The 16,419-nt window shown below is 43.2% G+C and overlaps 1 protein-coding gene across 2 annotated transcripts in view; it reads right to left on the reverse strand.

The window, feature by feature from the left end:
* Positions 1–6,195: 6,195 nt before the first annotated feature.
* Positions 6,196–16,419, reverse strand: part of SLC41A2 (solute carrier family 41 member 2) — a 93,657-nt gene continuing 83,433 nt past the window's right edge. Inside the window, exon 11 of one of the 2 annotated variants that reach the window (XM_006024259.3) lies at positions 6,196–6,532. In XM_006024259.3, coding sequence (XP_006024321.1) covers positions 6,347–6,532 — 186 coding nt within the window. In that variant the 3' untranslated portion in view covers positions 6,196–6,346. The remainder of the gene's footprint in view (positions 6,533–16,419) is intronic. The other variant, XM_025204880.1, reaches the window with a different exon arrangement.

Raw genomic sequence — 16,419 nt, forward strand, 5'->3', positions numbered from 1 at the left:
TGCAAAGCCTGCAGGAAAGCAGTATGAAAAGATTTTCCCTTTTTTAATGTTTCCCTTTGCAAAAATCAACTGAGGTGTGAAAAATAAGAGTTTTCTTTTAAGGCTACATGCTATTTTGGCTTAGTATAATACTGAAGGTTCTCCAGGATTCTGTGGTCAACCATGAGACTGTCAAACCCAGGATGCAGACAAAGAGTTAAAGCACTTCAAAATTATAGCACTTCATAGCTGATCCATTGTAACTGTTTTATCTGCTTGCTCTCTATTGCCTTCTAAGTGGGAGTTAAACTTCTGTAACCTAAAGCTGGTTTCATTCAGATTTAAAGTGACACTGAGCTCCACTGTACCTGTACTGGAGTAGACAGAGGAAACAGCCAATACCTGTTCCCTGTAATCATTCAGCTAATACCTGTTCCCAGGTGCATCTACATAAGACATTTACTGCACAGTAGACTAATTAGCTCCACAGGAAACATCTCAGTGCCTATACAGGCAGGGCTATTAGGTTGGAGTAAACTAATACACTTTGCAGCAGGGTAGTACTTGTAAATCCAAGTACTATCCTGCTGAGGAGCTTTTCACTCTGCAGCAGCATACGTGTAGATGCTGACACAGCTGGCTAGGGCATGAGGATGCTTCAGTGTGGGGGCTGCCTGCCAGCTAGCCCCACACTGGAGCACCCTTGTGCTCTAGCCAGCTCCTCTGCAGCACATAGAGCCAAGTAAGAGCAGCTGGCAGGAGGGCCCCTGCCAGCCAGGGCTGTGCACCCTGGCTCAATATGCTGCGGACTTAAGCACCAGTGTAGATGCAGGTCCCGGAAACAATAACCTGCAGTGTGATAAGCACTGGAGTTTATTACGTAGCACTAATATGCATGTGTAGACATGTGGTTCCCCCCGCCCCCAAGTAATAAGTACCTCTCCTCACATATAAAATGGCTTGATGTTGTTTTTCTATGGCCTAGTAGCAACACTTTTCTCCTACCAACCCAGAAAGCCTTGCAGGATCTACCAAGAGCAAAACAGTGGCCAGCAGAATGCAGGAGGAAAAAGAAGCGGTACACAGGATGATAGGGAAATGTTGTTTGCAAGCCAAGAGTCAAGAGTTAGAGAAAAGGGAAGAGAGAAACATATGAGTTAAGTGATATGACTGAACGTCAGGGACAGTGATGGGGTAAATAACAGGAAGGGAAAAGAACTATTTAAGTTAAAGGACAATGTTGGCATAAGAACAAGCATGTACAAATAAATACAGGGCAGAAAGAAGAAGTTTACTGATCACCAGAGTAATCAAGTGCTGGAACAGTCCTCCAAAAAGAGAGAGAGAGGAAGCAAACCCCTCCCCGCCCCTCCCAAACTATTTTTAGATAGATAGAGCCTGATTAGTTTACGAGTGGACTTATATGATATGGCTGCCTTCCAGCACTCTGTAGACTGGACATGATGACCCATCAGGAGGTAACCTTTCAGTCCTATGTTACTAGCTTATGAGAAGGAGAGGACTTTGTTACATTGCCCCTGCCAGGATCTTTTTGTGTTTTTATCCAAATCTTTAACAAAAGAGGTGTTCGTTATTGGGCTGTGGTTAAAATAATATAGGAAAATACTACAATTGTTAATATGTGTGCACACATTCAAATGACCTAGGAGAATTATCTTGGATTTGTTCTCCTGGTAGAAAAACTTACCTGAAGAAGTCTGAGCAGACAATCAAATAAGGAGTCTCTGAAGAACAGAGAACTTGCAATGCTATTGCTGCACAACCAGGAAACCTTGTGCATTAATCTTAGCATGCTCTGTGGGCTCAATCTGCCTGGCAACAAATGACAGTGGTGCACAGAGTGGTCTGATTGGCTGACCCAGACTGCTCAGTGTCAGCTTCTGTCTCCTTGAAGCACAATATGGGATTGTGAAGGGGCATATTCTGCTTCTAGCTGGGATGGAGTTGTAGGGTACGTCCAGATGTGCGTGGATGTTTGGTTCCCTGGGGACAAGGAGCAGTGCTGCACCTTGCACCACTGCTTCTTGTCCCTGGGGAACGCCTGTGCCACACGCGCTTTGGCGTGCAGCAAGTTGCCCTGTGTCACACTGTGCTGGCCCCAGCAGCCTTACCTAGAGTCCTGGAGGCTGCCCGGAACTGCAGCCATGGTGATCCTTCTGGGCGGAGCCTGGCCAGCAGCTGCAGCATAGCTTGGAGCTGCCCAACTCTGCTTTTTAGCAGCGTGTGCTGCCCAAGGGTATGCTGCTTCAGGGGTTTTTTTCCATGTTTTTTTTTTTCTCTTCCCCCTGGGGGAAAAAAAAAAAAAAAAATGGGGGAAAAAAAAACAGAGCAGCACCTGGTCAGGCAGCATGTCCTTGCAGCACAGAGAACTCCGGACTGTGTGGCATCTGGTGCTGCAAACGTGTTTGCAGTGTCACATACCACACGGCCATGCTCGTCTGGATGTGCCTGTAGAGTCCAGCCCCAGGAAGCCACTGTCTTGCAAGGGAAGTGGAAATCACTGTAAATTAATGAAAGATCCTGTGGATCCTGAAAACTCCTAGTGCCTCCTTTTATGCTGCCTGCATACTGAGCAGTAATTTTCCTGTAAAGCTGAGAGAATAAAGGCCTACACAACCATATAACTTCCCCACTTTCATTGCCTTTCTTCTTTCTCAACCTTTGTATATCTCTTTCCTAAACTCTCAGTTCTTTACTAATTTTCTCTCTTCAACTACCCCTCAAGTCACACCCTTCATTTTCCGTTGAGTCGCTCTCTCTAAAGTTCTTATTCTCTATTCCTTGTCCCTAAATGTTTATTCACACTTCCCTGCATCTCCATTTCCTCTTCCACCCACTCTATTCTCTCTGACTTCCTCATCTGTAAGCACTGTATTGAGTTCCACCTTAGATTCCCCATGTCTTTTCTCTGTATTCGCTATCTCACTGAAGCTGTGAAGTCTTCATTGCTCTCTGCATCAGCTCATAAATTCCTGAAACAGACCTTCTGCTCCCCAGAGATACTGATTTTTTTAACCTTTACAATTAGCTCTAGCCTCTCTGCTCAGTATAGACAGTTTTCCTGTCTTTCTCAGATTTCCTTCACACTTCTGTTCTCCTTCAAGTTCTCTTTAATCTCTGCTTCCATAGCTACATTTTCCAAATTCCACATACAGAATACATCCTATGTACTGCTTCCTCCCCATCCCTGAGATCCAGTTATTTGCCTACCTGTCTTGTCTTTCTCTGTAGATTGTGGGCTCTACTGGGCAGAGATCATAACTTCTTGTTTATCTGGAAAGCACTTTTCGTGTCCTTGTCATAAACTAAATGTTTTTCCAGAATTATGCACAAGCCATGGCTCTTTCTGTTGCTGTAGCAAGATCCTCCTCACCAACGAGTCGGCAAACAAGCATGTACTCCATAGTCTGCACTTCACTGCATTCACATGTATTCATCTAATTAGAGTAGCCCCATTTGATCACGTTTGTTTTTGATTTTCCAGTTTGCATGTGCAGGTGATTCAGGTATTGCCATGTTGGCTAATCTTGATTGCCCTTCTTGGGAGATCCTCCTGGGGTCCCAGGTCCATTTCAGAGCACCTGATTTTATGTAATCTTTCCTTCTATAACCTCAGTTGCACTGTCAGCTGTCGTGTCCAACTGTGCAACCCTAGTCACAAAACTCTTGCATTTTAAGCTATTTAGTTACTTCTGGGTGACCATAGAATGGATGCCTGAGGTCTTCCATCTGCCATGATCTTTCTTTTTGACTCGCTACCTTTCCTCTGATATCAGGTGGTGCAATGCCAGTCAGTAAGTACAGGCTATCCTTCGGTGTTGGCTTTAGACATCCTGTTGTTTCATGACATCTGTTGTTTACAACTGGGTCTAGTCTCTTGGCATGAGCTGATTGTTCTCATACTGGACATGCATAGTCTGCAGTGGAGTAACACAAGGCGATAGCAGTGGTTCATAATGTAGCTCGGTTAGCTCCCCACTTTGAGGTGACCAACTTTTGAAGTATGTTGTTGTGGGCACGGGCTTTCCCTTTCATCTTCTCTACATGTGCTTTGAAGGGAAGTGAAGGGAAGTAAGCACTGAACATTTTTAGCTGAACTGACCACGAACAAATAATAAAGGCCACAATACAAACATGCATGACATAAGCATGGGTTACTCAAGTCTGTCAATAAAATTGAAAATTGTTTTTAAATTAAAGAGTTTTTCTGTTACTTTATTTAAAAAAACACTTTGAAATTCAGTAATCCCCCAAAATAAAAAAGTTTGCCATGACCATTTAGTTCTACTTGGATCAAATATTGTTATTGTTTCTAGATCTAGGTCCTAGAATAAGAACAGTCTATTTTAAAATATTAAAGCAAAAGCTGAGTTAAGCTCATTTGTAAGCAATTTAATATGAATGTTTCCAACATATTGCATACAAGAAACTATTTTAAATAACATTAATATAAACTAACAAAAGCTAAGTCACCTAAAGTCAAAGTGATATTTCATCTTTATTTCACATAATTAGAAGACACAACAGTATGTATGATCTTTTCCAATCAAGTAGATATTCATAATTTTAAGGAAAAACTTATGTAATTTTTTTATTTTTTAAAAACAAGGATGTCAAAAGACAGGCACCTAAATGCATTTTTAGGCATCAGAGTCACTAACTTAATCTTCAAAATTGCAAACACCCTGAATTTCCATGAACATGCAAGTGCTCTAAGAAGGGTGACTGCTTTTAAGAGTCTTAAAGCCCAACCCTATAAACACTTATTTATATGCATAAGTTCATACATTTGAGTAGTCCCATTACTGTCAATGGGAAAACTCATATGCAGAACATCCTCTACAATAAATGTTGTCAGGGCAGGGCTATTGAATTTAGGTGACTAATTTTAGGTCTCCAATTTTAAAATGTTTAGCTAGAGCATGTTTTATAATTAACCAGATTTTTTTGTAGAATTGTGTAAGTGACAGAATCAGTTCTGTCCCTGAACTATAGTCAGGTTTTTATATAAGTATTTACCCAGTTTAATGCATGTACCTTTCAATGTACCAATTAGAGTAATCACTTGACAAACTTAATATTTCAAATAATGAGGTATGCAAATATTTAAAAAATCATTCTGCCCAGTAATTTCTCTTTCTCTGGGACATATTATGCCAAGAGTTTTTAAGCAGAAATATCAAATGACAACAACAGAGAGTTTTGCTTAAAAGCAGATGACAAAATCTGGCCCCATATTTTTAAAAGATTTTATGTAATTTTAAAAAATTCATATTGCTTAAAAAAATTGAGATGCAACATAATCTCATAAACCTCCAAGTTTCAATTCAGGCAAATACTTTAAACTGAATTAACCTATATAAGTAGATTATTTTAATGGAAGTATTGACAACCCTAAAGTATATCAAATGTCAATGTCAAGACACTATCAATAATATTGATATTAGAAACTTCTTTTCCATTGACAAATACAAACACATTTTTCAGCCAAAAAGAAACTTTGTTTTTCTATCTTATATCCAGTAATACAGATCAGGTCCATATCATGCTATTTGTTTTTGGTTATGTGTTTAGGCTAATAAGTTACGTGGCCAAAAGAAACTGAGAATGGCCCAATCTTGCAAACATTTTCATAGGTGTTTAATATGAAATATGCAAGTCATCCCATCGATGTACATGAAATCATCTAAGCATGTGACTACCCATTTCAGGATCAGGGCCAATGTTGAATAATCAACAAAAATCATTATTCCTCATGTACAGCTTGCAGCAACTGGAGAAATTCACTCTAAAAATAGCAGTTAGGAACATATCATCAGGTGGTATCTGTGTCTGTGAATGATTTTGGATCAGTGAACTTCTTTGGATTGTGATTTGAAATATGTACCCAATTTATGAGGGGAGAAAGACAGGCCAAGCCACTGACCTGCTGTTGATCCCCTTCATTAGTAAGTGGGCAATCAAAGAACTTCTACTTTACATTATATGAAATGAATTATTTTTTTCTTTTCTTTTTTTAAAGGTGTTCTCTTAATACAAAAAAATTGGCAGAAGATTGTTTGCCATGTCTTTTTATCTGGTTATATGTTTTCAACTAGCAGCACTTTTGGTGTGAAAATCTGAAGTACCTTTCTGATTCTTGTTCCTCTTAGTAGTTTAAAAAAAACACAAGACAAAACAGACCCCAAAATCTCATCATTTAAGGCCATTTAATATCTGTACTGACTTAAAATACTCATATTAAACGGACCAATTGTGGTGGCATTCACTGAAGTGGAATGGTAAACAGTTATCTCCTATTTTTCCTCCCAATCTAGTAGGAAAATTAGCATGTCCATATGTATAATTAATCTCCAACATCCCCATCCTTATCACCAATTTGCCATAGGAAGTGAAAACTTATGGCTAATAAGGCTGTTCCAAGTAGATCTCCCAATGCAGTAAGGTAAGGAATAGAAAAACTGTCGGGATCTTTTCCTTTTTTCCAGAAATGGTGCACCATCCAGTCAGCAATCCATAACAGGGTGAATACCTGTGATATAACATTAAAGATTAAAATTATTAAAGGATATTAGATACAATATATTTTGTATTATTAAAGTATACTAAATAAAGAATAAGAGCCAACAGAATTACTTATAATAGTACTTAGCACTATGGAATATACATTTTTCAAAAAGTAATATGTCCATAAATAGATTAATTCCTGATGGAAAAAGGAAGGTACAGAGAGAGAGAGAGAGAGAGGGACGGAGAGAGAAAATCAGCTGAAGTATCACAAAAAGTTGGCCATTGGTGGTAATGTCACTACTTTGCCAATGTTTTGTTTGATGAAGTCTAATTAAAAATGCATGTACACTTATTGTATGGAACTGCATTCTAGGTTTTTTACAGCATATGTGGTATTTTCAGAAGTGCGCAACACTGATCTAACTCCTGTCCAGTGAAAGAAGCACTTGGAATTGGCTTAACTGTTCTTATGGTCTTCAACCCAAGTCAGCTCAATGTGGATGTGAAACCAGTGGCGCAACTGGGGGAAGGGCAATAGGGGCAACTGCCCCAGGCGCTGACTTGGTAGGGGGTGAAAAAGAAATGGCTACTGTTGGCTGTCATTATGTTTGTGATTGCTGCGGCAGCTGCAAATTTCTGCTTCTACTTTGCCCCAGGTGCCCAGCTGCATCCCTGCACTGCTGTGTCAAGCTATGTACTGTTGATCCTTACAACATAAATATCACACTTACAGACATGACTTAAGAAGCGCTGAGCATCTGATAAGCTCACTGAACTGTAGTAGGAGTTTTGAATATTCAGCATGTTAAAGTTACACCATTTATATCATTAGAGCTGACAATGGCTAAGGGTATGTTGAGATGGCATGGTCAGTGGTTATTAAAGGGTGCTAGCATGGGGTACAAGATGCCCAAAAACGCCTATTTCCAGAAGTTCAAAATGACATTCTAGAAGGAAAGAGAACTGCAAAGTCACAATTGTCTCATTGGTGTTAGTAATCAAAAATGTTCCCAGTTTCTGTCCCTTTTTTCTCAACATCCTAACAGTTTGTCCTACAGTGCAGCAATATTTTCAATAAAAAATTTTGAGAAACACTGAAAACCAAACCTTGGAGAGCTGGTTAATGATAAAATTACTGAATGCTACAATGGATGCTGGCCTGACATTTAGAGAGCAAATGGCAAGGCTGGGCTGAAGGCAGAACTGCTATATAAATCTAGATCTAATGTGAAATTCAAGAGCATTGGTCAGATCCATGGTTCTCAACCTTTTTAAACTCAAGGCATGCCATGGACAATGCCAGATTTCAGTTTCAACTGGGTTTTTTTTTTTACTACAGAATAATGATAGAGTAATTTTTCTGCTGAGAACTCAGAAAGAGCATGACAGATCATAATGCACTTAATGCTGTGACCTCCTATGTGAAATCTCTGGGCTTATCTTGTGACTCGTGTTTGCACACCACAGCACCCTGGTTGAGAATCAGCGTGTTAGATCAAGGGCATTGTCATCCAGATACGAAGAAACAAGAAGAATGAATGTATGTGGTATGAAGTACCAATTTTAACCCTGGTGTAATTGGGTTCAATTTTGTGGGTTGTAGGAAAGCTGTACTCTTACACCAGGTTTAAATTATTTTATCCCAAACATTATGTTAAAAAAATGTCACTCTCATCTGCAAATGAGTTAACACCTAAAAGAGGCAATCTTAATATGTACTGATCATTAATCCAGTTCAAAGAGGGATTTATTATTTAATATTCTAACACTGAATGAATTTCAGGCTCACTGGCATGACATGGCATAAGAGAAGTGGAGGAAAGCATATGGATTTGAGTCTCTATTTCCTTTTGTCGTGTCAGAGGGAGCTGCTTGGACTGAAATAAGCATTCATAAAATCTGACTTTTTAGCTATTTAGACCTTTAGGAAATATGATTTATCAGTTTGGTCAGGTACAAAAAAATCTATTATATATGTTGAAAAATTCTGTGTAGCACAAAAAAGATAAGTTATATAATTCATTTTATTTTACTGAATATATATAGTTTTTAAATTAGAACCAAAAGCATATAAAATGTATCCTGCCAGTTGCTGGCATATTGACTCAAGGCTCTCAAGAACTTTTAATGAAATTATCTACATTAAAAATATAGAAAATATCACAATACTGAATATAAATGACTAGATGTTATAAAATAATTATCTCTAAAACAAAAATTAAATTTCTTGTAACAAATAATTAAATTCATGCTTTGCTCTACAAAAGCATATTTTAAAATTATAAACCTGTTAAGTTCTTTTTTTTTCAAATGACCAAATATTCCCCTGTTCTTTCTTTATGAAATATGCATAACTTATTTATATAAACATGTCTTCTGAAAAGGCAACTCTGTAGTCTAAGCTAATTATGCATGTGCTAGATGCGCTGACTGGAATCCAAACAAGTATATTGAAAGTAGATGTTTTCTTTGGAAGACTATCTCAGATTCTTTGAGTCAGCTCCTTCTTCTATCACAGACAAAAACGGTCTGTATAGAGATAGGCATTAACATCCCTTTACAGGTCCTACACAGAAGACTCCATAACTTAAAAACCAGCGATAGTTATATGTATTCAGGAACTCTTCTGAAATCAGTTTTTACTGTATTCAAAAATACAGTGCACAATGTACTTCTCTAATTTAAAGAGCCAAGAACACCAAATTGGCTCTGTCAGTGGCTGCAGACGTTTTAGACCAAAAGACTGCTGTCAGTCCTTTACATTTCTCATGGACCATAACGCATCCATATCAAACTTTTAACTGAAAAAGAGTTGAGGGTCTTGATGAAATCTAAAGACAGTTCAGCATGATAGGCCATCAACAATCTGTAAAACACAGTTTGGGAACCACTGGTCAATACATTTCCTATTGTAAAATACCTGGGCAATTTAAACTTGGGGAGAAAAGCAGTGCAAATAATCTGGGAATTAAGGTCTTTGAATGGACCTGAATAATTGCTCTTGGAGGAATTAAGTCGTGTGGGCACAATACAGTACAGTCGCGTCATACGCGCATTTAACTTGTGCAAATTCAACTTTACATGGGGTAGGGGGGGCGGGGCTTCAGTTTGCGGCTGCGGCAGTAGGTTTTGGCAGCGTGGTGGTGGCTCAGCAGCACGCAGCCATCCCTCCCACCACTCCACGCTACACTGCTGCCCCCGGCTGCACAGCTCCAAGCACGGCCCTGTGGCGGTGGCGAGAGGTTTTGGAAGCAGAGGCAGTCACCGCTAGTCAAATCGCTGGTGATTTGACTATGCACGATTTTTGCCTTACGCGATGACCTCAGAACCTATCCCCTGGGTAAGTTGCAACACGCCAGTATATAACCCAGCAATGAAAACAGCATTGCACAACTTGCTATACTTCACTTGTGATGAACTATGAATTGCAGCTTGCTCTGCTGTTGAATGACTCGTCAGCTGTATGATGGCACTTGCCATAGAGCAGGGGTCAACTTTTTGGATCAGTGTTCCCCTGGCAGCTGGGTGTGGATCAGTATACCCCCAACGGCAGGATGTGGAGTGGGGTGGCGAGGAGTTGGAAGAGAAGGAAGAGTTGTGCTTTATGTAAAAGAGTCATATGATTGCTCAGAGCTCCAGTATGAAACTGGAGATAGGCCTGTTGAAAGTCTCTGGGTTAGGATCAGAGGGGAGAACAACAAGGATGATGTTGTGGTTGGGGTCTGCTATAGACAACCAAACCAGGAGGATGTGGTTCATAGATACATAGATTGTGAGGGGCTGGCAGGGACCTCACAAGATCATCGGGTCCAGTTCCCCTGCACTAGACAGGAAAGACAACTGGGGTCAGGTGACCCCAGTGAGACTGTCCAGTCTCCTCTTGAAGATTTCCACCACCTCTGGAGGGAGTTTATTCTGCAGTCTGGAAACCCAAACTGTGAATACGTTTTTCCTAGTATTAAGCCTGAAACAGTCTTCCAGGAGTTTGTGACTGTCACAGGGAGAGACAAACAGGGGAGACCCCAAAGCCCAAGGGGGAAACCCTGGAGCCAGGAAACAGGGGAGAAGCAGGGAAAACAAAAGTAAAAAAAGAAAACTTACCCGCAGGAGGACTTGAGGCAAAACAGGAGCGACGGAGAAAACCCGCGCAGGTTATTAGCTGCGCCTTCATTCAGCTGCGGCCGGCGGGTGACGTCAGCAGCGATTACCGGCCGACGGAAACAAAAAGGACGGCACACGGAAAGGCAGGGGGACAGATACTGGGTGGAGCCCCAGCCGGCAGAGTCAGCCGAAAGGACGGGACGGAGCGAGAGGCAAGGATCACAAGTAGAGGAGCAGCAGACGCCTCAGGCAGCAAGGGAGAGGTCGGCAGCAGCGGTAAAGACAAACCGGCACTAGGAACAGGAGCTCCAGTGACGGGCAAGGCAGAGAATAAGGAAGGTACCTGGAAAAGCCCCAGGACCAATAGTTTCCATGGAAAAGGAGGAAACGCTGATCCTCCTTACAACATCCAAACAGGTGGGAGGGTGGAGGGGCTCAGAGCGCAGGGAGAAACGCCGCAAGGGGAGGAGCAGTTTCGGGAAGAACCAGAGAGAGGGTAGCAATACTGGGAAGACCCGGAGAGAGGGCAGCAATATTGGGAAGACCCGGAGAGAGGGCTACGAAGCTGTGAAATCCCAGAGAGAGGGCTGCAGGATTGAGAAGACCCAGAGAGAGGGTCACAACATTTTTGGCGGCTGCAAGGGAGAGCAGCTGTAGCCAGGGTGGTAGGGACCAAGCCGCAGGGCTAGGTGATCTAGAGAGGCCCCTACCGGGAGAATAGGAGTGCAGAGGGGCTATTGGGGGTCCACAAGGAGGCACGGTGTTGGTAGTGGTTTTCTTGTGTTTATTGGTTCTTTTCTTTGGCTAGAGAGAGTATTTTGTGTTTCCCCGCGCCGGAAGGGGTTGAGGGAAGGTGAAAACAAGGAAAGCGGAAGACGAGCCGAGCACTCGTTGTTTGAGCGGGGATCATGGAGTACGAGAACGGCCGCAAGATCGACAGTGACCCGCCAGGCTGGGTATAGGGCGAGGTATAGAAGAGGTGGAGCCTTGCAGACCTCCAAAGGAGCAGGTGTCTAATGAGGGTAACCGCGCCGTACTAAGCCTCCCTTCCCCCCCCCCCCCACTGGTAGAGATTCAAAGTCATGGCAGGCGAGAAGGGGGTGATCTGCAGCGCGTGTGAAGACCTCCCCATAAGACCACCTGCAATGGCAAGGCGGATCCCGGTGAGCACCCAAACTAGGGAAGCACAGAACAAGATGGTTGAGGCCAGACGGGCACAGTGACTGACCATTACTCCTGGTTTTCTCCAAGGGTGCCTTGGTGAACAGTTGTTCGCTGAGCCCTTGATGTATTCCCCTGCTATAGCAGTAAGCTGCTACCAAGTCCCCTCCCAGCCTTCTCTTTTTCAGGCTGAAGAGACCCAAGATTATTTTTTCTCTTTTGTATTTTAAGTGACATACAAGTATTTTCTCTTCTCTCCCATTACCAAAGAGCCTCTAGTGCAGATATCCAAATGAACTAGAACAAGCCCACTACCTGCAGTTTGAACTATAACACCATATTTAGGGATATGTTTTTGATTAAAAAGTTCTACATCCGAGTCTAAACACACTGCTTGACCATGAAAGAAGCAAAGGCCTTCAAAGATTATCTTACCCTGCTGTGCCTAAGTAGCCTGAAGAAAATGCCTCCTAGTTCATTACTGTGATTTATCTACAGGCAATAAATCTGTAGAATAGCCACATCTGTCCATTTGGCATCTACTTGTTACAGAGAAATGACACAAAACCATGGCAAAATGCCTGTCTATGGGCATGATCCAGTGAGATGCGGGGTGCCCTCAATTCCCATTGAAGTCAGAGAGTAGACAATGCTCAGCAACTCGGAAGCAGAACTTAGGGCATTTGTACATATGGTTGCACCGCAGCGCCGGGTACTTTTAAAAGCATGCAGTTGTATAAACGGTGACATGCATGTCAGCGCTGAGAAAATAGCGGTGGTGCGCTTTTGAACTAAAACACATCAGAGGTGTTTTAGTTCAAAAGCGCACCGCCACCATTTTCTGTGTGCTGACACACATTTCACCACCTATACAACTGCAAGTTGCTCAGCGCAGCACACGTCAGCTCATGTGCAGAGCAGACTCAGTTAATTGAGGAGACTCAATTAATTAATTGAGTCTGCTCCAACGTGCCAGATCTCTGGGGTGTCCCTGCACAAAAATGTATGTGTATAAATGGCTGTAGTTCCCTGTGAGCTCAGGGCCTCACCTTGCCAAGCACTGGCTGAGCTTAGCAATCAAATGCCTGTCATTTCTCTCCTCCACTTGAAGTTAGTCAGGCTTTAGATATTTCTTCTAATGTTGATTCCCAGCTGTTCATTTAAACTCAAGTAGAAGTAATTTTCAGCACACGCCTGCCAGTTTTCACAGAAGGTAGCCGCTTTGAAAGCAACCAGTTCATGAACTTTTTGAATAGTCCAGGCTCCTTCAATGTTGTAACTTAAAAAAAAATTTGAGCAGAACCTACTTTCTTTAGATAGAAATTCAGGTACCAGATTTCTTTTTTCTGTAATTTAGATGGGGTCCAAATGAGGCTTTCGTTAAATCACTCTCAGCATTAGACTGCTGGCTAAATGTGGTGTTGCTGCTGCTAATCTGTGGATTGACAGCTGAAGAAGCAACCTTCCTTTGCTTCACTCTGCCAAGGCAGGAGAAACTTTTCAGTCTTTTTGTGGCCTTGTATCTTGTTCTCTGACCTGACCCCAGTAGGGAAGAATTGTGACCAACTCTGTCCGTGATATCACCAGTCGTTTCCAGGCAGAACTATGGCATTTTAAAAGAATGTAAGGGAGGTGGTGCTCTCCCCTACCCTGGGGGTCTTCAAGAGGAGGTTGGATATGCATCTAGCTGGGGTCATCTAGACCCAGCACTCTTTCCTGCCTATGCAGGGGGTCGGACTCAATGATCTATTGAGGTCCCTTCTATTGAGGTCCCTTCCGACCCTAGCATCTATGAATCTATGAAAAAAGTCCCTCAGCCTTTTCTCGTATGGCTTGCCTTGCAAGTCTCTGATCATACAGATGGCCTTTCTCTGGACTCATTCAAGCTTTTCCACATCCTTGTTGAAGTGCAGCACCCAGAACTGCATGCAGTATTCCAGCTGCAGTCTCACCAATGCCGAGTAAAGCAGAAGAATTACTTCCTTGGTTTTGCTTGAGATGCACCAGTTGACGCTTGCCAGAGTATTGTTTGCCCTGCTGGCTACAGCATCGCACTGATGGCTCATGTTCATACTATGGTCTATTATTACCCCTAGGTCCTTTTCAGTCATCGTGCTAGTCAGTTTGGCAGATGAGGTGGATAGGCTTTCTCCAAACAGCTAGCAGAAGTTTCCTGATCACAGGCCCAGGTTCTCATGGCAGACTTCAATCACAGTGACATCTGCTGGGGGAGCAATACAGCAGTGTGCAGTCAATCCAGGAAGTTTTTGGAGAGTGTTGGGGACAACTTCCTGGTGCAAGTGCTGGAGTGACCAACTAGGGGCCATGCTCTTCTTGATCTGCTGTTCACAAACAGGGAAGAACTGGTGAGGAATGTAGTAGTGGATGGCAACTTGGGAAGTAGTGACTATGAGATAATCGAGTTCAGGATCCTGGAGGAAGGAAGGAAGGCAGGCACCAGAGTAAGGACCCTGGACTTCAAAAAAGCAGACTTCAACTCGCTCAAACTCATGGGCAGGGTTCACTGGGAAGTCAGTTGGAGGTTGAGAGAAGTCCAGGAGAGTTGGCTTTACTTTAAAGAAACCTTACTGAGAGTGCAGGAATAAGCCATCCCAATGTGCAGAAAGATTAACAAGTATGGCAGAAGACCAGCTTGGCTTAGAAAGGAATTCTTCAGTAAACTAAATCACAAAAAGGAAGCTTATAAATGGAAACTTAGACAAACAACTAGGGAGTATAAGAGTATTGCTCAGGCATGCAGGGATGAAGTCAGGAAGACCAAAGCACAATTGGGGTTGCAGCTAACAAGGGACATGAAGGGTAACAAGAAGAGTTTCTACAACTCTGTTGGTAACAAGAGAAGGATCAGGGAAAGTGTTGGGTCCCTTACTGAATAGGGGAGGCAACCTAATGACAGAGGATGCAGAAAAGGCTGAAGTGCTTAATGCCTTCTTTGCCTCAGTCTTCACAGGCAAGATCAGCTCCCAGATTACTGCACCTGGCAGCACAGTTTGGGGAGAAGGTGAGCAGCCAACTGTGATGAAAGAACAGGTTAGGGATTATTTAGAAAAGCTGGACATCTACAAGTTCATGGAGCTGGACAGGATGCACCCAAAGGTCCTGAGGGAGTTGGCTAGTGTGACTGTAGAGCCACTGGCCATCATCATTGAAAACTCATGGCGACTGGAAGAAGTCCCAGATGATTGGAAAAAGGCAAATATAGTGCCCATATTTAAGAAAGGGAAAAAAGGAGGATCTAGGGAACCACAGACTGGTCAGCCGTACCTCAGTCCCAGGAAAAATCATGGAGCAGATTCTCAAGGAATCCATTTCTAAACACTTGGAGGAGAAGATGATTAGGAACAGTCAGCATGGATTTACCAAGAGCAAGTCATGCCTGACCAACCTGATTCCCTTCTATGTTGGGATGACTGGCTGTCTGGATGTGGGGAAAGCAGTGGATGTGGTATACCTTGATGTTAGTAAGGCGTTTGACACAGTCTCCCAAAACATTCTTGTGGGCAAGCTAAGGAAATACAGGTTAGATGAATAGACTGTAAGAGGGATAGAAAATTGCCTGGATCATCGGGCTCAGAGGGTGGTAGTCAATGGCTCAATGTCTAGTTGGAAGCCAGCATCAAGTTGAGTGCCCCAAGGGTCAGTCCTGGGGCCGGTTTTGTTCAATATCTTCATCAGTGACCTGGAAGATGGCATAGACTGCACCCTCAGCAAGTTTGCAGATGACACCAAGTTGGGGTGAGTAGTAGATTCACTGAAGGGCAGGGCTAGGATTTGGAGACCTTGACAAATTAGAGGATTGGACCAAAAGAAATCTCATGAGGTTCAGTAAGGACAAGTGCAAAGTCTTGACCTCAGGACAGAACAATACCATGTCCTGGTACAAGCTGGGCACTAATTGGCTAGGCAGCAGCTCTGTAGAAAAGGACCTGGAGCTTATAGTGGATAATAAGCTGAATATGAGCCAACAATGTGCCTTTGTTCCCAAAAAGGCTAATGGCATATTGGGCTGCATTAGTTGGAGCACTGTCAGCAGATTGAGGGAAGTGATTCTTCTTCTCTCTTCAGCACTAGTGAAGCCACATCTGGAGTAGTGTGTCCAGTTTTGGGCTCCCCACTATATGAAGGATGTGGACAAATTGGAGAGGCTGCAGCAGAGGGCAAATGGTTAGGAGGCATGGGCACATGACTTCTGAAGACAGGCTGAGGGAACTTATTTAGTCTAGAGAAGAGAAGACTTAGAGGGTATTTAATAGCAGCCTTCAACTACCTGAAGCAGGGTTCCAAAGAGGATGGAGCTAGACCAGGGGTGGGCAATTATTTCGGGCGGAGGGCCACTTACCCAGTTTTGGCAGGCTGTCAAGGGCTGCATGGGTAGCCCTGCCCCTTGACATGCGCCCCGCTCCTTGACAGATGCCTCACCCCCTGGTCACCATTTTGGGACCAATGTCCCAGGACCAGCACCGGTGGGGCCCAAAGCGGGGCACAGGCTGGCAGGGGTCTGTGGAGCCAGGCTGGGCTGCACCAGCAGGGAGAGCGGGGAGCTGGCTCCATAGAGCCCCTGCTGGTTGGGACCCTGTGCTCCTGCCACCCTGCTCTGGGCCCCACCGGCACTGGCCCTGGGACATC

The sequence above is a fragment of the Alligator sinensis genome, unplaced genomic scaffold, assembly GCF_000455745.1.
Source record: "Alligator sinensis unplaced genomic scaffold, ASM45574v1 scaffold267_1, whole genome shotgun sequence".
NCBI lineage: Eukaryota > Metazoa > Chordata > Crocodylia > Alligatoridae > Alligator > Alligator sinensis.